Source organism: Aedes albopictus, chromosome 2, assembly GCF_035046485.1.
Source record: "Aedes albopictus strain Foshan chromosome 2, AalbF5, whole genome shotgun sequence".
NCBI lineage: Eukaryota > Metazoa > Arthropoda > Insecta > Diptera > Culicidae > Aedes > Aedes albopictus.
The window spans coordinates 421927366-421949951 of record NC_085137.1 but is presented as its reverse complement, the minus strand read 5'-3'; the positions used below and the strand labels follow the sequence as shown (position 1 = coordinate 421949951).

The 22586-nt window shown below is 41.7% G+C and overlaps 2 protein-coding genes across 5 annotated transcripts in view; one reads left to right on the top strand and one right to left on the bottom strand.

The window, feature by feature from the left end:
- LOC109426613 (uncharacterized) overlaps window positions 1-22586 on the top strand; it is a 678826-nt gene that overhangs the window by 393669 nt on the left and 262571 nt on the right. The window lies entirely within an intron of this gene.
- Window positions 3789-7700, bottom strand: LOC134288507 (uncharacterized). 2 transcript variants are annotated; one of them, XM_062853559.1, is made up of 4 exons: window positions 6872-7700; window positions 4941-6816; window positions 4209-4882; window positions 3789-4146 (listed from the first exon to the last, which is right to left on the bottom strand). In XM_062853559.1, the coding sequence occupies exons 2-4, from the start codon at window positions 5252-5254 to the stop codon at window positions 3863-3865; spliced, it is 1272 nt and encodes a 423-aa protein (XP_062709543.1). In that variant the 5' UTR covers window positions 5255-6816; window positions 6872-7700; the 3' UTR covers window positions 3789-3862. The 2 variants fall into 2 exon arrangements, with proteins under 2 accessions (XP_062709543.1, XP_062709542.1); XM_062853558.1 differs by having other exon boundaries at window positions 4941-7700.

The following is a 22586-nucleotide window of genomic DNA, read 5'->3' as shown; positions in this document are numbered from 1 at the left end:
GAAATCGAAGAAATTTTCCGAACAGAACAAAAATCTAATCCGCCATATCCGGATGGGATCCTAAGTCTTACCCACTACAAAGGCAAACTGGAATCGCTCTGTAATATACACTTTTGCTTACAAAGGTAATTAACTAGGCATTGATCGCTTCTTCTGCATAATTTTTGTTGACAAGAAAACTTGTTGTTTGTTCACAATAACCATGAAAATTTTCAATTTGATGGTCCTATATGTATAATACGAATTGGCAAGTATTACTCTCCTAGACGCCACTTCCAGTATATCACTTGATCAGACGTGCTAGTTGCCTATAACATCCACCAGGGACCATCCAATCCAATAAACATTTATCAAATTGCACCGACCGATTCCGAAAATAAACTCCGCGTCGGTAAGCGTAACATCAGCTTCGCCATCATCAATCCAATTTCGCTCCAGTCCAGCAGCGTAGCAACACAGCGCTCACATTCTCCCGTAGTTCAAGTCCACAACGTCGTCCAACCACCCGCCCGGCATCGAATTTCCCACCCACCCAGAGTTGACGTACGAGTTTCCCTCCGGGAGAGGCTCTCCCTATACAGCTTGGCGCGCCTTTTTCGCGCGCCAGTGCAAGAGCTTCCTCACAGTCACTCGCCGTCGTCAGTCGGGAAAAACTGGGTGTAACTCGTTCCAGTGAGTTCCTCCCTACGCACAGCTTGTTGCACTTGTTGTGTTTGCCACCACCGAAGCCGACAACGACGGCTGCTGAGTGCTGGACCAAAACCGACTTCGGTCAGCCCGTACGGCAGTACCAATCCACAGTTGGTAGCGGCCGGAGAGATCCACAACCAGGACAGGACCATTACGCCTGAACAAAACGGTTCTTCGTGCGAGAAGTACGCCACCCGTACGCCCTAGAAAATCGTCGCCCTCAAGCGGGGGTTCGCGGATAAGATCGGAGTTGAGAAGGAACGCGCGCGCGCCCGGACAGACGGGAAGGACACCCTAGTGGTGTTGTAAGGGTCGCTGGCTACGACGGGGTTATCACCGGATATCGGAAGTTTTGGTGATATTTGGTTCGAGTGCAATTGCGCCGTTTTTTGCACATGGGCTTGGATGCAGTTTGGCCCTAGGTTTCTCGCGGTTTCGAAGGACGGTCGGGGGTTTTAGATGGTTTTTATTGCGAAGGCCTGTTGAAGTCATGATAGAAAGGCGAGCTCGTAGTGATAGAATTGTTTGACGATCAGTGAAAATGTGAGCTTGTAGTCTACTGTTTGCTTATTTTGTGGGTTTGTTTCTAGATTGAAAGGCAAGTACGGGGTTTTATTGTGGGGATAGATTGTAAGGAGTGAAAAATGATACCGGAGCTGGTTAGTGCTTCAACGCGGATTTGAAAAAAAAAAACTCCGGAAACGAAGATTTGTTGATAGGAAATGAGTTTCCTGCTAACGTGCTCGGAATACAAAGAAGCGTTCTCGGAAACCAAATGAAATTCCCGTTCTTCTGGTTCAAGTGCAAATTTGTGTGAAAGAAAATGAGAATTGGCGGAAACAAATCGAAAATCGAATAAAACCAACAAATCGCTGGGAGCGTCTTGTGGGTGTTGCTTGAAAAACCTGTGGATTCGAAACTGCCGTTTCTCGACTATGGCGAAGCAATTGAGTGAATTAATCTCGACACAAAGCAAGAAGATGAGTGTTTTCTCCCGAAACAAAAAGCCTTGAAAACGAAGCAAGAAAACGTGAAACGAATATAGAAGTGTAATGCTTATTAGGAGAAATCATCTATTTTCACACCCCACTTATCAACGTGGATTCAAGCAGCTTGTTTTTCGCTAACAATTCGTGCTAGTGGGAGAAGTTACGCCCCTATGTTTTCTCATGTTCCGAGCAGTGATTCCCATCCATCACGGTCGATTAGGGGCGAGGCACTGCCGGCGGAAAGTGCAAAATAATTGTTCCAACGAAGAACGAAGACAAGTGTTCCGAAGGACACCCATCATCGTTTAGAAAGCAAACACCCACCTGCTGCCCGCCCCAGATCGAGAACATCATTCCCTGAACAGGATTGCTGATGCTGCAAGAGAATCCGATCCCGTGTCCGCTCCAGTCCGGTGCGGTCCAGTGTGTGTGTGGGACGCCCAGTTACATAATGAGCGCCATTTTTTCCGCCCTTTCAGCCCTTTACGACGAACAAGTGGATTCAACCAGTTGTCCTAGCGGATGATGATGACTTCAATAGGATCCCCGCCGAACAGGTAACACATGTAATCGCATCCAACTCCGGTCGGACCGTTTCCGGTCTCTTTCAAGTGTTATGGAAAGGCAACAGGCAACCAACTGTTATCGGACTCGGTTGGGTCTGTGACTCTGGGGAGAAAAATGGCAAACACACTACCGCTTCGAACTGGGTGGAGTACAGTGCTCTTTGTTCTCTGGGTTCTGGTGGATTGTGGGAATCGAAAGCAGCCTCGAAGAGTTCCGATGACACGAGGGAAAATGTGAGATTTAGAGGCTATTGTATGGAAATTACAATGGCTGCTGGGGGTTTTTGTGTAAGTCAACAGCGAAGAAAGTTATCGCTATCGCTTGGGATTAGCCGATGGTCAACATTGAGGAGTTTGTTCAGGAGATTGAGCATTTTTTTAGCAGCTTTAGTCGAACCATTACTTGAATTGAAAAGAGTTGTAATTTGGTAGGGTGCTACCAGGTTAAATCAAAAATATCATTTAATGATTGTGTCCACTACCTGAGTGTCACCATCATTAAATAACAAACATAAAAAAGTGTTATTTATCGAATTAAAAAAAAATAGTTTTGTGCAATAAATAATGTTTAATAGACTACTGTAATCTGATATTTAGCAAGGATCATTCTACAAGTTTGCTTTAAATTTCACTCGAGTGATCAATGTTTGTATATTTCGCTTGGTTCTGCATAAGCCTTTGATCGTGCCCGAAGCACACATTCTTGTTAATACGAATTTGGCTGAAAATCCATCAAGATGGTTGTTCAGCCATTGTTAACATCAGAATGCATTTTCGTCGAATCCATTTACCGGTTCTTTAAAACGTTGCGCTTCTACAAGATGTGTGCTACGTACTTCAAATACCTCAAATACTAGTAACAGTGAATGCTGAACAGTGAGAGTAATAGCTGAACATTGACTGGTCAATGGTGTCAGAGGCTGAATACAACGACAGCCTAGGGGCGGGTCACTTCTGATACTTATTAATAATATTAGCGGTATTAGGCGGTATTAATACCTTCAAAAAACTGAATGAAAAGATTTCCCATCAAGTATGCCGTGCCAAAATATTTAACTTGTAAACAAAATAGATTAGATGAGAGTTGACAATTTGAAGGTTTGAAGAGTCGTATTCAACCATTCCAATTTGCATCCTTGTTCTGTTTTAATAGAATAAACGAATGGATACCCAAAATTAAATTTTCTGCAAATCAAATGGAATTCTTTTTTGGTTAATTTAAACCATTCAACAACTTCAGAAGGGGGTTTCTTAAACGTCTTTAGAGGCATTTCAGGGATTTTAGCGAGTTTCATGGGGTGTTCTAGGGAATTTTCAGCGACGTTGCAGGGGTCTCAAGAGGATTCAGAGGGAAATCAGGGATACCTCAAGGGGTCTCAGGAAATTTGCATATGCCCAAGCATATGCCGTTCAAGGGCGTTTAAAGAGTTTTAGAGTTCCTGGAAGTTTCATGGTCTTCATGGTCAGAAGTCTTAACAAGGTTTCAATGTTTTTTTTTTATTTCCCAGTGTTCAAGAAAAAAATAAACAATGAACATACAAACAGTATTTTATTTAATATAACAATTTAAACTGATAATAAAATTTTAAATTTAATATCAATGGCTTCAAATGTAGTTTAAACAATCTCAAAATCTCTTTGGGTAAATCTTCTTATTCTGTCGGTACTCAATTTGTATCGGCTTGGTACCAACATCCATAATAAGGTAGCTTTTTTGATATTTCGTATTAAACCGGTACTAGTTGATATTCTGAACGTGTGCTTGGTACCCGCTGTTGTACTTTTCAAGCTTAAATGTGTTCCGCAATTTGGAAATAATCTCGATGCTTCGTAAATTGGTTCTTCATCAGTGATATCGTTAGGTTCAGATATGTGGTCCTCTTTCGATTGCAGCTCAGCGTCTAATTTCCAGTGATACACGTATTACAAATTAAGAAAAAAATGTTATATCAAATTGTGTTACCATATTCTTCGTCGATATTCTCTTCAATTTCAGAATCTTCGTGTTGAAAGCTTGGATTAAGATTAGCTTCAATATTTTCGAATATATTATCCTCTTCCTGGTCATGGTCATCGTCTTCGTAATCCTGCATATCAATGAATTCAAATTCCGGTGGTAGATTATCTGCTATAAGAGCAATTGAGTCATCCATGTTAATGTTTTGTTCCTCAATTCCTATTCCAACCAATGCATCATTGGCGGAGTGTTTTGCTCTAATCACTGCATCAATAATTTCATCTGGGGATGGCAGAGAATATTGAACTTTGCGATTGTTTGAATATCGCGTTATGCTGGGAAAATTAACACGATCGCTACATCGGTACATAATATCAGTTTTCATCTGAACTCTCTTTAGTTTACTGGTCAGCTCTTTAGCGGTGAAATTTACAATGGTTTGATTAGTTGTTGCCATTGATCTTAGCTGTCGAAAAATTTTCTCGTTCGGCTGGCTAGACAAACAGGATACCAAAAATTGTTCTGGAGTGCCATTGCTTCGGCAAAACTCCATGAAAACAATCAAAGCATGAGCATTCAACTCAAGCGACATGTATGCGTTGGAAGAAATGCATTGTTTCATATTTTGAAATCGTTTCTTTGTCCAATTCCGCCATGCTCGAACTATGAAGGTCGCAGTCCTTAAACGAAATGAAAAAATAAGCAAACTTATAAAATTTTACAGGATGCAAACAATACCATAAATCTTGGATTCTCTCCAGTGGCATGACATCCTCGTCAACGTACGACCGATACATCATACGCATTAGATCAAGGAAAAGGGCGGTTGCGTTACTGTCGGCTATATTATCTTTCAAATACTCAATGGTTGGCTTCTTCATCATTTTTAGTGTCGGCCCGAATTTCATTTTATCTTTAATGTCAATGTCCGACATTGTTAAGCAATGCTTATCCTTCGAGTGGTATAGAACCAGCTGTTTTAAATGAGTTTTTGTGATGGTGTAACGGCCTGTATAATTAAAACAAAAGTTATTACAATTTGAGTACAACATAAACAAACAAAACAATACCAAATTGCATATCTGAATTGATAAGCCGATTTCGGAACTTGTTAACAGTGTGTACGTTGATCGGTGTCGTCAGGCTTTCACGAATCCTGAACCAATCTCCCCAACGAGATGGAGTATCGCTGCTTCCATATCCTCCCGAATCTTCATGGCTTTTAACAGCCTTGGGTCGCCATCGCTTGCATGCGCCATGACTTTTATACCTTCCCTCTCTAATAAGTATTCTGTATGTTTCCATCGGTTTAGTACGTCTTTTGCTTCGAATTTGTTATCTGAGCACGTGTGGAACAACACATAAGGAGATGCATTGTTAGCTAGCGGTAGTGCTAATTGGACGTATGCATGATTACCGACAGGATATTTTTCAATATCTTCCGCCATTTTATATGCACTTGTTGCAGTAAATAAATCTGTGTTTGGTAGCCCATGTTCATCCAATGGATACACCAAACCCCGAACAGAATCGCTAATGTAATCATATTCCAATGCTGCAGAAATTTTGGTTGCATCTTCGCAAAGGATTACAGCCAGTGGGAATTCATTCCGCAACAGATATTGCTTCAGTCCTTTGGCGTCGATTTTTCCCTCGGTTATTTGAACGGTATTTTGTTTCAAGTGGCGTTGAATTGTCTTTATAGATATCGTGCTGCTGTTGCTAGCTAAAAAGGCATAGTTTCCTCTGCCGGCCGTTAAAAATTGGTATGCGCAAATGTCTTTTTCGAAGCTTGTATATCGCCTTGCTTGCAACTTTTTATCTTTCCATGCGGAATGCATATTTATGAAGGTTTTCAACACAATAGCATCATCTGGATCCTCGGTTTCAGAATCGGTGTTGTCTACAAAAATATATTGAGAAAAACTTTATTTTTCATTGAAAAAGGATTACAGTGTGGATTTACGTGGTTTACGTGACCGTGTGAATAAAAGATCTTGTTCTTGAATTATTCTGAGGTTTTTCAATATGTCAACACTCCGGGACATGTGCCATTGTAAATGGTCGACTACTACCTATCATTAAAATTTCGTTCGTTACGCAAAGCATGAACGAGTTGTTTGGCGATGCGTGTTTCTAAGTTTTCATTCACACGGTTCACATTCTTATGTAAAAAGTCCTGACTGTTATTAGACAAACAAAACATGGTATACATTATTAACTAGTTTAATTCGTCAGCATATAGTTTCAAACCTCACCGGACATGTTTGCATTTGTATCATTTGCTTCGATAAATTCGTCGACATCGAACAACGGAAGATCTGGATCAGAAGTGGATTTATCTCCGGAGTATCTGGCATCGCTAGTTGCATTGACTTCATGTCGGCGTTTCCGTTTTCGTTTTGGTCCAGCTTCTGGTAGTGCATAATGAAATTTTTCACAGTGTTTTACGAAATTACCGATCAACCAGCCACTTCCAGATCTTAGGACTTTCTGCGGTTTGTTCGGTAAACAAAATACGCAGTTCAGTATAATTCCATCATGCGTAACGTCAAGGATGGTCAAGTTAGATAGTCCATCAAAAAACCGCTTGAATTCTACAGAATCTGCTTGCCTAAAAAAAGGGCGAAATCTTTATTGAAGAAATACAGATTGTTTCGGCAACATACCTTTCTGCATAATAAGCCTTTATTTTGGCTACCACATCCACACTTTCGTTAAGCCTGGCGTTTGGTTTTTCGAAAACACCGTCGAGAAATTTTTCAATTCCGTGTTGCGAAACCGCTTTCGCAATAGCCATCATGGTCTTTTTTTCGCCGCTAAGAAGCTTGAACCTTTCGGGATTGTTTTGGAATGGTCCGTAAATCTCGTTGTAATCATCAACGGTAACCCGCGTGGCGTAGTGGTCCGCCAGGTGTTGAAAATCCGCTTCAATATCAGCCAGGTCTTGCTCCTTCATATCGCCAATACTTGAGCTTGCTGCGTAGTTTTCAATCTCTAAGATTCTTTGAACTCGCTTTGGAACTACCCCTACAACATATTCAATCTCTCGCCAGAAACTGGCATACCGATGCTAAAAAAAAATATAGCGGATTGTAAATTTAAAACGGAAAAATTAGGACTGTGTTTATACAAACCGTGTTTGCGTCCGCCATTTCATTGACAGAAGTATTCAATCGCGGAAGTCATGACATACTAGAACTAAAACCCTTTGATTTTTTCTGAAGATTAGGAAACTAATATTTATTAGACAGTATTAGAGTCGATATTAGGAGCTGTCCCGACAGCTGAGTGTTGGTCTGAAGTATGGCTTGTTCAACCTTTTAAGTCAGCAATACATAGATGGCTGAATATCAAGTTGAATAGAATATTATTTATCTGTGTAACCAGCTTTAAAACTTACACCAACATGCAGAATTAATCATCACTTGTTCAACCTTTAATCAAATAATTTTTGACAGCTGACCCAAACAAATTTTTTGTAGAGTTAATTTCGCTTCTACAAGCTTTGTTCAACTCATGTTCTTGATTATTCCGACACAACATGTAATGCTTTCGTGTTCGAGGATACGTATACAATTGTATTTGGAGTAGGTACTAAGGTGAGTGACTGTAAATCCAATAGATTAATTTATACATTTCTAAACATCTCTTCTAGAAATGAAAAAGCCGCAAATGGAATATATTATGTTACGAAAGTGTTTAATTTTCAATTTTTACACAATAAATAAATTTTATTGATTGCTGATCAAGCGCATATTAAGCATTAAATCAGCCTTGTACTGAACCTCAAATCAACCAAATGTTGAATAAAATCACCAAAATTAGATGTTTATGGGCTGAACAAATGATTATACATCTTGTGCTCAACTTTTGTTTAAATGGAGGCTGCTTTAACACTCCAAATACCGTGATAGGAAAAAAGTGAGAACTACAAGTTTGAACAGCTCGTTCTCAGCCGTCTGTGATCCGATTTATTTATTTTTTTCAGGGATCTTCTACTTTTATGTTTTGCAAAAAAATATATTTATAGGTATGCTCATTTTCCCCCCAGACCAGCGTGAGTAAGGAACGTTTTTTAAAAATATCGTATTTTTTTATTTGCATGCCAAGTTTTGGTGGTGGCCACGAAAAATGACTAGAAATCAGTAGATTTGATAAAAAAGGCATACTGTAGAGGTAGTATACAATTTGCGTAACTATCTTGCACATCCCTAGCTACAAATGAACTCGATTCCCGACCGACATGTACTCTAGTACTCTTGATAAGCATCCTAGAAGGTTCGAGTCTTCAGCATAGTGTTTTATATTGATTGGTACTACACTTTTACGTATTCTATATTGATCTAGATCTGCTGTAACTGATCTAGATAAGTTTTATTATTTGTATGACTCTCTAGAATACTCGAAATGCATCCTAGAAGGTTGCAGTCTTCGTCAAAGTTATTTGGATTGGTTAGTACTTCACTTTGACGTCTTCAGGGTTGATCTAGAGCTGCTGTAATTGATCTAGATAAGTTTTGTTTTTCTATATGATTTTATAGAATCCACGATATGCATCATATAGAGTTGCAGTCTTCGGCAAAGTTCTCTGGATTGGTTATTACTTCACTTTCTCATCTGTATCTTTGACCTAGATCTGCTGTAATTTATCTAGATAAGTTTTATTTTTCTACATTACTTTCTGGAGCTCTAGCTATGCATCCTGGAGAATTGCAGTCTTCGACAAAGTTCTCTGCGTTGGTTAGCACTTCACTTTTACCTAATCGGTTTTGATATAGACCTGCTGTATTTTATCTAGATAAGTATTATTTTTTTAACTCACTCTCTACAATTCTCTACATGCATCCTAGAGTGTTTCTGTCTCCGGCAAAGTTTTCGGGACCGATTGGTACTACACTTTCACGTCTCCGGTTTTGGTCTAGATCTGCTGTAAATGATCTAGATAAGTTTTATTTTTGATCGGACGAAAAGTTCACTGGATTGGTTGGTACAAAAATTTCACGCCTTCGATTCGAGATCTAGATCTGCTATAGTTGAAAAAAATAGATAATGTTTCTATATGATTTTCTATAATGCTTCATGTGCAAAAGGTTGCAATCTTGCACAAATTCAGCACTGAATTGGTTGGTACCATACTTCTATGTCTCCAGTTTTGATATAGATCTGAAGTATTTGATCTAGATCAATTTTATTTTTCAATACGATACTGTGAGGCAGAGCGTTAATGATTAATCATAAATTTAATCATGATTAATGATTAATGATTAAGATTAATCAAAATCATTAATCATAATCACACAAAAAATCTCATTTAATCATTAATCATTAATCTTAATCACACTATTTTTGCAATCTAATCATTAATCTGTAATCATAATCATAAGAAAAAAAATATTAATCAATCATTAATCATTCATCACCAAAAATGATTCATCATATAAAATTTATGATCCAATTTAAATTGGTTGAAATGCTGTTCTAAATAATATTATTTATGTTTCTTTTTTCAAAAATCTCCCGTACAGAGTTACCTTTTACTTTTGAAACTTCAGAAACATGTTCAACAATAAATATATTTTAATCGTTTCCAGTTTTTCGTGATTGATTAATCATGGTTAATCATGATTTTTAATCAATGAGCCATTTTTAATCATTAATCATAATCAATAATCACAGATAAAACCAATTTTAATCATTAATCATAATCTTTAATCAGCATAAAAATCAAATTAATCATTAATCATAATCAATCATCACCAAAATTAAAATTTTAATCTACAATGATTAATCATGATTAAAATTTTTGTTAATCATGAACGCTCTGCTGTGAGGCTCTAAACATGCACCCTGGAAGTTCGGAGTCTTCAGAGAAGTGCAGAGAAGTGTCAGTGAATCATAGCATGATGCACACACGTGGTTGATAGCAAGAACTTTTTGAGTTGCGTGTTTTCGATGATGTCCTGTATAATTTAATTTGATCGGTGGAACTGCGGCACCCGGCTAGAACATGTTTGGTAAAATAAATGGTTGTGTGATTATAGTGGAAATTCTGCGGGTGGGTTGCGTTTTTCGTACGTTGGTCTTTCAATGGCGGACATGCTTGTAATGCATCACCGATGCACTTCAAGGGTTGATAATGACAATAAAGATGATAAAAGTAGTCAATTCAAGATTCTTTCAATGAATGGCTGTGTATGTGTAGACTAGACTACCCTAAACTAGAATCTTCAATGTTTTGAATATGCATCTCCTTTAAATGAACATGGCACTACACTCTTACTTCTTGGATTATGGTATTGTTCTGATGGCACTGATCTTAAAGGGTTTCATAATTTGGAATGTCTTCAATGCTCTTGTAGGTTCATAGTTTTGGGCAAAGTTGCTAGGATTGACTGGTAAGTGGTAACATGTGTAAATCTTTTGATCTAGTTTAGCTCTAATTCAATTTTATCTTTCTGATTGTCTATCTAGTGCTCTAGTGTCCACTAGGGTTCCGGATATGCTTTCTGAAAGATTTTTTTGGCCTAGATTAGCTGTGGCTGATCTAGACATTTGTTTTTCTTTTGTAATGACTCCCTAGTGTAGCAACCTCCAGATTTTCATCCATTTATTATGCAACGCCAGAATATCATTTTTTTTAAATTCATGACAAAAAAACGTTTTCATCTTCTCTTGACTAAGGAGATTCTGCAAAAATAAATTTAAAATAAAAACTTTTAGTTTAAGTTTATTTTTGTGATTCTGTTTACTACTGAAATCATTTTTGATCAGCCACGGATGAGTGTGAACATGATATTAAGGAGTGTATCGGAAAGTAGTTGAAAATGTTCAGAATGCTCTATCTCGAAGCTGGGTTGGTCTTTTCATTTCGGTTCTTCTATGAAATCTTCGCAATATAGTTAAGTTTAGAATACCTTGGAAAAATTTGGAAAATGTTTAGTATTATTGAAAATATGGGTTAATGAATACACCTCAAAAATTCTGCACAAAATGCCATATTGTTAAGATTTTTCAACATTTCAAAAATCTGTAGCGAGTAAAATTTGTACGATAAAAAATCTGGAAAATATTGATGCTTATTAACAGTTATGTACACATAACATATCATGCAACACCGACTTTTAAAATTCATATTTTCGATAGAAAACTCTCCTATATCTACAAAATGGTCCACTCCAAAAAACGTCTAATTTTTGGTCACACTTTGAAGTTCCGCTTTTAATATCTATAAAATTCTATTTTTTGCTCTAACTTACTCGTCCATAAATTAAAAAACATACCCTATTTTAAAAAATGCGAATTTTTCATTTCATGTATTTTTTATTTGCGTAAACATGATTTTGAGGAGCATAGAAAAAAGGGGTTCCTTAAAACTGGCTTTTTTTCATTTTAAAGTATTGTGTGTGTGTGTGTGTGTGTGTGTGTGTGTGTGTGTGTGTGTGTGTGTGTGTGTGTGTGTGTGTGTGTGTGTGTGTGTGTGTGTGTGTGTGTGTGTGTGTGTGTGTGTGTTTTTTTTTTTTTTTTTTTTTTTTTTTCCTTCTAAACCATAGGGGGATAATCTGCTCAACAGACACCCTAACAGAAGGTTAGGGTAGTGTAGGTCTGACAGGCCGTCTTCTACAACAAAAGTAAAATCCAGGACTACTCTCTCCTCGTACCCACTAAACCATTCCTATGGTCGCCAAACCCTACGTCTCTCCGGAACCACCAAGAAGGTATTGCTTCAGAGAGGGGCTAGTGCACATCGCACCCACAAGGTTAGCTGCGTAGCCTGCAGCAACGAACATCGATGACTCGCTTTGGAGAGTCCATCACGGTAGCATGCTGGCGCTTAGCCAGTTTCCCGAGTGGTCCTCGCCACTCCCTTTGTCCTCGGAAGGCGGGCAGGGTCAACCCCGCCCGCGCCCTACTGCTGAGCGGACATCAAGAACTGATGCCCACGTGCAACCCGATCTGACCTGCCCGCAAAGGAAGGGTATAACTACCCTTCAGGCCCTATCAGATGCACCCGTAGGTTGCAGACAGCAGGATCTCACCTACCCCGACCCTTGCCGGGGACCCCTTTCCAACCGCGGGCTCGGATCCAACCCAGTAGACCGACGCCACGACAGCACCGCTACCGGGACTTCCTCTCCGCGGCCACTTAATCGTTGTAAGGGTCGATCTCGACCGCAGGGCACCGGTATGACCTACGAAGCCGACTCCGAACCCCTGGACCACCTCTTGTACTGCATCTGGACTAGCCATTCTCTGAGTCCACGCGCCACCTCCTCTGTAGCTCCCAGACGATGTGGGTAATAGCCGTTGAAACGGCGTTCCAGCCAAACTCATCCCTACACATCCTCTGGACCAAGTTGTCCGGAGTTGTGTCCTCCCCGCATGTGGCAAGCATGCGGTCACGCATTGTGCGAAAACGCGGGCACACGAACAAAACGTGTTCCGCCGTTTCCTCTAAACCATTGCACACTGGGCATTCGGGAGAATCCGCATGCCCGAAACGGTGTAGATACTGTCGGAAGCAACCATGACCTGTAAGGACCTGTGTCAGGTGGAATGTGACTTCCCCATGGCGCCTATTAATCCAACTATCTACCCTCGGTATCAACCTATAGGTCCACCTTCCTTTGGTGGAACTGTCCCACGCGCGCTGCCATTTGACCATAGAGGCCATCCTGACAGTCCTGCGTATGCCTCTTGTGCCGCGCATTTCGAAGCACTCCATGTCCTCACTGATAAGAATGCTGATAGGCACCATACCAGTAATGACGCAGAGAGCGTCGTGTGACACGGTACGGTACGCGCTCGCAACCCTCAGGCACATAAGCCTGTAAGTACTTTCCAGCTTCCGTCGGTAGCATTTAGTACTTAGCGCGGTGCCCCACGCCGGGCCGCCATACCTAAGTATGGATGTAGCAACACTAGCCAGAAGCTTGCGCTTACTGGCGTACACCGCAGAGCTATTGGACATCATCCGGGACAGTGCCGCAATAGCTGTGGAGGCTCTTTTACAGGCATAATCGACGTGGCTACCGAAGGTAAGCTTATCGTCGATCATCACGCCCAAGTGTTTGACGGAGCGCTTTGACAGGATAGTACAGTCTCCTACACTGATCTCCGTCTGCTGCTCCGACTTCAGGTTGTTAACAACCGTCACCTCTGTCTTGTGGTGAGCCAGCTCCAGTTTCCTGGACCGCATCCACGCCTCCACAACTTTGATCGAGTGGTTGGTAGTCAACTTTACCTCCTCGATCGTTTCACCGTAGACTTCGAGCGTAATGTCGTCGGCAAATCCGACAATCACCACTCCCACTGGATACTCTAACCTCAACACCTCGTCGTACATGACATTCCATAACACCGGACCCAGGATGGAACCTTGCGGGACTCCTGAGGTTATGTGAAAGCACTTCCGACCCACCTCCGTGTCGTAGACTAGTACACGATTCTGAAAGTAACTTCCGAGAATCTTGTACAGGTACTCCGGTATCCCCAGACGCAAGAGCGCATCGGCAATAGCAGACCAGCTGGCGCTATTAAACGCATTCCTTACATCCAGAGTCACTACCGCGCAAAAGCGAATTCCCCTCCTCTTAGGCTCGAGTGCTTTCTCGGCGGTTTTTGTAACCGACAAGATAGCGTCTACGGTGGACCTCCCCTTCCGGAAGCCATACTGGTTGCTCGAAAGACCATTTACGCCCTCAGTGAACCTCAACATTCTATTGAGGATGATCTTTTCGAGCACCTTCCCCGCCGTGTCAATCAAGCATATTGGTCTATATGCCGACGGGTCTCCGGGTGGTTTCCCCGCCTTTGGCAATAGTACCAGGCTCTGCCTCTTCCAAGCTTCTGGGAAAACTCCCTCGTCCAGGCATTTCTGCATAGCAGACCTGAACATCTCGGGAGCCTCTGCAATAGCTACTTTTAAGGCCAGGTTCGGAACTCCGTCCGGACCTGGGGCCTTACCTACGCTAAGGGACTTAGCTATCCCCGCAAGTTCCACATCGGTGACCCTCTCCTCATCGCCAGCCCCAGTCCCCGGCTGTCCTACGAAAGGAGGCCAAGGACCAGGATCATGACGCGGAAAAAGTCCTCCAATGATCCCCTCCAACATCTCTGGAGATTGCTCTGTAGGAGCCATCACACCTCTCGTCTTGGCCATAACGATCCTGTAGGCGTCACCCCACGGGTTCGTATTGGCACTCTGACAGAGACCCTCAAAGCAGGCCTTTTTGCTTGCTCTTATCTCGGTCTTAAGCGCGGCTTTTGCAGCGGCGAACACCACCCGCCGTTCGTTTCGCTCTTCCTCTGATCGTGCTCGCTGCATCCGCCGCCTAGCCCGTAGGCAGGCGCGGCGCAGGTCCGCAATCGCGTCGGTCCACCAGTAAGCCGGTGGCCTCCCATTTCTAGGGTGGACTCTCCTAGGCATGGTCGCATCACACGCACGTGAGAGCACCGCTACCAGCTCGTCGCCGTCTAAACCGATTAAGTTTCGCTCACGGCGGAGCGCCTCCCTAAATACCCCTTCGTCGAAGTATGATGTCTTCCACCTGCGAGGGCTTGGCCTTGGCCTAGCCGCCTCTTCTTCTATCCGCTGTCTGCTGTTATTGTAGTCGATACTGTAGCGAACCGCCAGGTGGTCGCTGTGAGTGTAGCCATCATCTACTCTCCAGTTCGAACTACTTGTTAGGCCAGGACTACAAAAGGTCACGTCAATAATTGACTCCGCTCCGTTTCGACTAAAGGTACTCTTGGTACCGACATTAGCCAAGTCGACATCTAAGATGGCCAGTGTTTCTAGCAGGATCTGACCCCGCTGGTTCGTGAAACGGCTTCCCCATTCCACGGCCCAGGCATTAAAGTCGCCCGCTATTACCACCGGCCTTCGCCCTGTTAGCACGGTCGTTAAGCGGTCCAGCATTTGCGTGAACTGCTCGATCGGCCACCGCGGAGGCGCATAACAGCTACAGAAGAAGACCCCGTTTACTTTGGCGACCACGAAGCCCTCATAGGTAGTAGACACCAACTCTTGAACGGGGTGTTTACCCGTCGTCCATATCGCCGCCATTTTTCTGGTCCCATCCGCGACCCAGTTGCCGTTGCCGGCGGGTACTCGGTGTGGGTCCGATATGATGGCGATATCCGTCTCCCACTCAGAAACTGCCTGACAAAGCAGTTGCTGAGCCACATCACAGTGGTTCAGGTTCAGCTGCGTTACCTGCACTGTGATTTGTTGTTCACTGCGGCTTTCTTGAAGGCCGGGCACCTTGGACCGCCCATCGGATGTCTGTTGTTCGAGGATTTCCCGGTACAGATCATGCAGATGGGCGGACTCGTGCAGCTTTGGGCCTTATGACCTTCAGCGCCGCATCGCCTGCACAGTTTGCGCCTGTCGGGGCCTTTGCAGTCCCACGACTTGTGTCCTGGTTCCAGACACCTGAAGCAAACCTCTGGTGGCTCGTGGAATGTCAGGTGACATACACACCAACCCACCTTTATGCTCCCTACTTTAACGGACTTTTTGACGTCCGCCACAGGTAGCTGAACCAAGGCTATCTGTGTCCCTGCTGGCCCTTTCCGTAGCTTAACGGCTGCGGCGGCCACCTGCACATCGCACTGTTGCCGCAGTGCCGTGACGAGCTCTTCCACTTCGGTGATCTCATCGATGTCTTTGACCTTCAGAGTCGCCTCATGTGTCAGAGCCCTCACCTGCACACCCTCACCAAGGACCTCTTCTGCCAGCCTCTTATAGGCGGCGCCCTTGTGCTCCTTCTGGCGCTTCAGCTCCAGGATCATCTCGCCCGTACGAGTACGTCTAATACTGCGTACGTCGGCTCCAAGACCCTCAAGCTTGGCGTCGCTTCGCATCATCTTCAAGACGTCCGAGTACTTGGACTGTTCCGTCTTGATGACGATAGCGTCGCCTTTCTCGCGCTTGGCACCTGCCCTCCTACGCCTTGGCTTGGCGTCCTGCGCTACTACCTGCGGATTCGCCTTCTTCTTCCTCTTCCGCTCTACCTTCGTCCAAGGGGGGTCCACCCCTTGGATCGCCCTACTCTGTGGCTGTTGAGGGCCCACTAGCGGTCGCAAAGCCTTGTTCCCATCGTTCCGGGACGGGCCAGCCTTTTCAGGCCCACCCTTCCCAGCTTTCCGGGAACCCTGGCTGGGGTCCGACCTTCCGGCATTATTACCGACTTTCGGGGTAATGATTCGCCTGGCCTTGCGGGCACCGCCAGACAGCTCCTCGCCTGACGGTTGCCTCGCCCGCTTCTGCGATTGCTTGCCCCGTTTGTCGCGAGCAGTCGCTTCCGCCTTATTCGGACTTCCTGCGAAGGAGAAGGCCTCCGTTTGGGTAAACTTCGGCACTTTCTCATTTGCAGGCTCCGCTGCTGCAGCAGTCAGCAACGCGAGTGCCGCGTGCTCCTGCTTGGCATTGTCGATCGACGCCCTAAGTCGAAGCAAGGCCGTTTTCAGGTCCTTGCTTATATTCGACTTAGTGGACGCAAAGTCGATGATTTTGCCAAGCTGCTGCTCAGCCACCTCTATTGCGGACCGTCCTTTGGATCCTCGGTTGACGGCCCTCAACAACCACGCTCCGTCCATAACCTCCACCGGCTGGCTTGCCGGGAAGTGGACTGGAGCACCCACGCTTGAGCTGCGTACGCAACTCCCAGCGCCTATCTCCTCACTTCTCCTTGTCGGAGATCTCATCAACCCGCTTCTTGCGAAGGGGTTGATCCCACCACTACTACCTGCTACACTTGATTTCTGTATTGGTTTGTTACTCATATTTTATTCCCACGAGTCGCACGAGAAAGAATGTCCACCACGCCAGAGCTCTGCATTAACGCGGTAAGGGACAGCTTACTGTGGGGGGTGCCCAGGTGCCCCACAGGCTCCGTTAAAGATCGAGCATCTATTTCACCCCCTCGATCACTCATTCCTCGGCACGGGTCGCTTGACACCTTGAATTGGGGTTAGTAGTCCTATTCTTAGCCGGCAACTACGCGGCTGACTCGCAAGCGGGGGGGTGCGTCAGGCCCCAGGACATCCGTCCCTGCTGCCCTGTGTGTGTGTGTGTGTGTGTGTGTGTGTGTGTGTGTGTGTGTGTGTGTGTGTGTGTGTGCAATCCATCGCCCACTGACCGGCAGTGCTTTTATGGAAGAAAAATGTCTGCGTCTATTGTTGATATATGCTGATATATATAGACGCAAATATTTTTAGTCCTGGAGATGGAAGGTGATAGCTCTACTGCACATCTAACGACCCATTTCGAGGTATGCCTTGACTTACACGTGCATCCTGAGGTCGTCTTCTACAACAGTAAGCCCCGCATTAATGAATCTAGGTATCAAATGGATATCTGCAATTCATTAACACTTCCTGAATCAAAAATTTGCATTTTTGTTTCTGGCACGTATTTAATGTAGTAAATTGCATATATATGAATAAAGTGGTGCAAGGAAAGGTCTCACCGAATTTCGCATAGTCTGCCAGTACACTCAATTTTTCAGCAACGATGGATCCAGCAATTCCAAGGCTTGATCAGCGGTATCGGGACTCATAGGCACATTCAGAATATACAAACAGTATTGATTTTACTACACAAGAAACGACGTGGAGAGAACAATCGAGCTGGCTTTACAGTAATACGTGCATAAAACTTAATTTTTCACACGCGGAACAGATCGGGCGGCGTAGACCCGGATTCTCGAATCAAATTCACCGGATGGCATAGCACCACATAATTCGACCAAAACCCCAATGAACCCCAATGCACAAAACTGATTTAACTAAACTTCACAAACTCAAAAGCAGCGGAACATTTTTCACTCAAATCACTTCACCAAATGTTTTTCAAAATGTTTTCAGCAATGCAAAACCTCACCGGCCATTTGAACTTTTCTTCGGCCGAATTGAATTCAATTTCACGAAGAAGCGAAAAAAACGTGACACAAAGCAACGATGCCGCTTTTTTTCATTTTAAAGAATTGCGCTTAAATGCAGTGGAGATTTTTCTTGAAAAAAATAATTTGCCTATATTATGAGGATTCTGGAGCTTATTATGCTTGCACAAAAAAGTTAACAATTTTCGAACATTATCGAACTTTTTTCGCAATTTCAATTTTTTAGAAGGTGTGCAAAAGTTTAAAAACATGCGTTTAGTAATCTAGTTTAAAAACCCAGTTAAAAGAACATTTTTAGAAAATCATAAAAGCCATTTCTTTTTTCAAGGATTTATACGATATCTCCAAAAATAAAATTACTTAAAAGTTGTATGGAACAATTTTTGAGGCTATTCTAAACATTTTCAACTACTTTACGATACACTCCTTATACGTATGAAAATGTATGTATTTTCTAAACGTACGCGTAGTACCGTCACGAGTCACTACGTACACGAAACTACAAATCATCCCAAATGCAGTTTTTTTTTACGCAACCTCGTACCTTCCTGGAATGACTCAAAAATGCTTCAAACGACGATAGTCTTTGCTTGATCGCGGAAAAAAATCAGTCTGTGGTAAATTATTTTCACCCATGTAAGGAATTCTAGATCTAGATCAAAACTGAAGACGTCAAAGTGAAGTACTAACCAATCCAAATAACTTTGCCGAAGACTGCAACCTTCCAGAATGCATATCGAGTATTCAAGACAGACATATAAATAATTAAACTTATCTAGATCAGTTACAGCAGATCTAGATCAATATAGAATACGTGAAAGTGTAGTATCAATATAAAACACTTTGCTGAAAGATCGAACCTTCTACGATGCTTATCAAGAGCACTAGGATACTTGCCGAACATCCCTGTAGAACAACTTGTAGAACATCCCTGAAAAAATTTTTGTATCGGACCACATACGACTGAGAACGAGCTGCTCAAAGTATAAGTTCCAACTTTTTTTCTGATCACGGTATTCCGCGCCCAAGTAACATTTTTAGTTTTTTTTATAGCATACAAGCTGTTGTTACAATCAAACTGATAAAACTTATTTTAAAGCTTAGTAATCCTAACAGCTCTAATAAACCCGTGATAAAACCCTATAAAGCCCAAAAGGGCCCACCCTACAGGAGGTTGCTAAAACCAGTTTTTAAAACGTTTTATATGCTATTTGATTTTGTGGCATATTCTTGTAGTCTACTATACAACTTAGATAAGATCAGATGTAAAGGCCTTAAAAAGATCAACAAGCCCTATCAAAGTTCGAACAACGTCTTGAATGAAGAATTAGAACCAATAATAATCTGAAACTAAAATCATCAAGTGAATTGAAGTTAATTGCAAATTATAAATGACGAAATAAAAACAAAACTATGTCGGTCAGCCATGGTAATAATATTAAATTTCCAATATTAACGGAGAAAACTCTGTTTCTATGACAGAGAAAACTCATGCCAAAAAAGTTTTTCGCTATAATGCAATAAATTGTTGCTGAATAAGTAAAGCGCCATGCCAGTTTGCGGGTTTGTTGTGTTACAAAAGAATTATTTCAACCCCGCTTGCAAAATTGTGCATTCAAATCGCAATCCAAACATCAACATGGCGTGCACAATTTGCAAGTAGGAATAGAAAACCGTGACAAAAAATATGGATGCCGTCAAGTTAAATCCTCTTGGTTCTGATTGTAATTGTTTAGGACCAATAGGTGTGGAAGCAACATATTAAAGAGTTGCTGTTCTCCAAGAATACGGAGCAAAGTCTAGCATACGCCCACTTATTCTTAACGCATAACATTTGCGCTATTCAAACACTATTAGGTTTTATTGAAATGCGGGTTTAGACTGACTGCTCTTAAGAACTTGCCGGTTGGCCGATGCCCGTAAACCAATGTAAACAAACAGAAACTTTCATATTTTCACCAGTTTTTCGGCAGTGTTTCGTGTGATTTTGAGGTTGCTGTTTAAACTGATTGAGTTTTAGGTGTGTATATAGTGGTAAGAATTCTCAATAATGAAGAACCAGGTGCTTTCTTCAGTAGTATCAAACAATCATGCGTAACTGGTTACGTTTTCGTGTGCATTTCGCATCAAATATATTTCCTGGAAGAAGATCCCATTGCGGTACCTGACACTCCTGAGCTTGCTTTAATGCTTCCACTTGTTATTCCAAGAAGGTTAATGATTGCTTTATGATAACTTAATGCAATCATAAAATCCTAAAGACCGATGTGATTCGCCTTGCGTGCGGCATTGAAAGGAGTTTTAGTACAAAGTTTTATTGCGTACTTAACAGTCCGCTTAGAACGAAATTTATGCTCGGCTAAAAGGCAAGAAAATAAGTTTTATGGAATGGACTTATAGGTATCTACAAAGTGTTTTAAAGTTGCTCATGTCTTTAAAACGGTTTTGCAGTTTATAATGCTTCATTAAACATAAAAGGCTTTACCAAATCAATAACAAAACCTTCATAAAATACGTCTAAGCGCAGAAAGCATAGAAATTGTTACTTGGGCGTGAGGTTTTTTTTATCACGGTATTTGGAGTGTTAAAGGATCCAAGATAGAAGTTCTGCTGAAATCCTAGAAATACTTTTGAAGAAAGTAATTTTGAAGGAACCCCTAAAAGAACTCCTGGAGATATGTTAGAAAGATTTTCAGCAGTCATTTCTGAAAATAATCTTGGAAGGAAATTCTGAAAGATACGGAGGAGCTCCTGTAAGAATTTCAATTGGAAAACATTGGAGAATCTCAAATGGATGAATTTCAAGAGGATGTCTTTGTTAAATCCCAGATTGATTTTCCATATAAATTCTAATTCTTGGTGGAATTCCTGTAAGAATTCCCCAGAAAACTCCAGATGAAATTTAAAAAGCGACATCTAGGTTAATCCGAGAAAAGCTCTTAAAAACACGAGAGTAAGACACTCATTTCTCTAAAATGTTTCTCATCGAATTCCAAACGAGATCAAACGAAATGGTATGAGATAACCTAGAGGAATTCCAGAATGAACTTCTTGGAGAATTAAATGTTCTAGAAAAGTTCCTTGAGATTTCCTAAAAATAACCTGAAAGAAACTTCTATAGGAATCTGCGAATAAGCTTCTCGTACAACAATGCCTTCTGTAAGGAAGAAAATATGTCTTTTCTTGATAAGATATCGAAATTAGTTCCTGGAGACCAATCATTTCAGGAAGTAGGTAATTTTTGAAAACTTCGATTTGGGTACTGAAACTGTAATATGCGTCACTCTTGCGTTCAACCAAAATAGACAGATATATGAATTTGAGTTTCTCTAATTCCCAAAATGTGGTAACAAATTTGGAATCACAAAAATGTAGTGAAAATCTCTTGTAAGCATCAGCTGCTGTGATAGTTTTAACCCAAGGAAGGTTTGAACGGCAAAAAAAGGAGAAATTGAGATGTTTTGAGAATCATTTTTTTCATACGTTTTAAAAGGGGGACTTTGAATTAGAATATAATAAACCGCCCTAGACAAGCAAAGTTTGCCGGAGACTGCTAGTTTCTTATAAATCTTACAGAAACAAAACAGGAAGATCACTCGAGAAATGCTGCAGAGATCTGGTAAACTTAGTGTTATGATGGTTTACATGATATATCATGTAAATTTATGTTATATGTCATATAAATACTCAGAGTCATGCTGAATTACGTGACATATAATGGAAGTTTACATGATATGACTTTTACATGATATGTCATGCAAACTTCTGTGATAACCGACGCTTCAATTACGTGCATCGTATGTCCCGAGCAGAAGAGAATAACAACAGCATAATAAAATGTGGTATTTATGCAAAATAACTGAATAATGGAATCAGCTATTTTAATGTTATTAACATAACATATTATGTTATAAACTTGTCTGTCATAAGCGGCAAAAGAACAAATATCATAACAAAATTTTGTTCCTGGGATACTAATTTAATAACATGTTTTGTTTGTTTCAATAACAATTTAATAACAGTGAATTACTACAATATTTCCATAACAAATTTTGAAATTCACTTGCTCTTGATAACAATCCGAAAATAAAATTAATTATTAATTTGATTATGAGTAAGTAAGTAGGTAAGATAGTAATGTAACAATTTGATAGTAAGTTAATATCAAAAACAAAATGAGCAAACCGTAAAGAATGACAACCAAACAAATTTCACAGCTGATTTTGTTTGTGGAGTTCCTGACCTCGTATCCCAAGTGATACGAGCCGCATGATCGAAACTATTTGAGATTATCGTGAAAAACGTTCTTTTTGAATCATGTAAGAACTACATATCTACGGCACAACATGGCTTTTTCCCTGAAACGGTCAGTGGCTACTAATCTCGTCGAATTCACTTCACTTTGTATTCGTTCAATGGATGCTGGAAAACAAGGTGACGCGATTTATACGGATTTTAAGTCGGCGTTTGATCGCGT

Bases quoted from the DNA above. Each gene is read 5' to 3' on its own strand.
- LOC134288507 (XM_062853558.1), bottom strand. From the start codon at position 5,254: ATGTTGTACTCAAATTGTAATAACTTTTGTTTTAATTATACAGGCCGT. The intron at 4,883-4,940 runs GTATTGTTTGCA...ATTTCGTTTAAG, and splicing joins GAGAGAATCCAAGATTTATG to GACTGCGACCTTCATAGTTC. The intron at 4,147-4,208 runs GTAACACAATTT...ACTGGAAATTAG, and splicing joins GAATATCGACGAAGAATATG to ACGCTGAGCTGCAATCGAAA.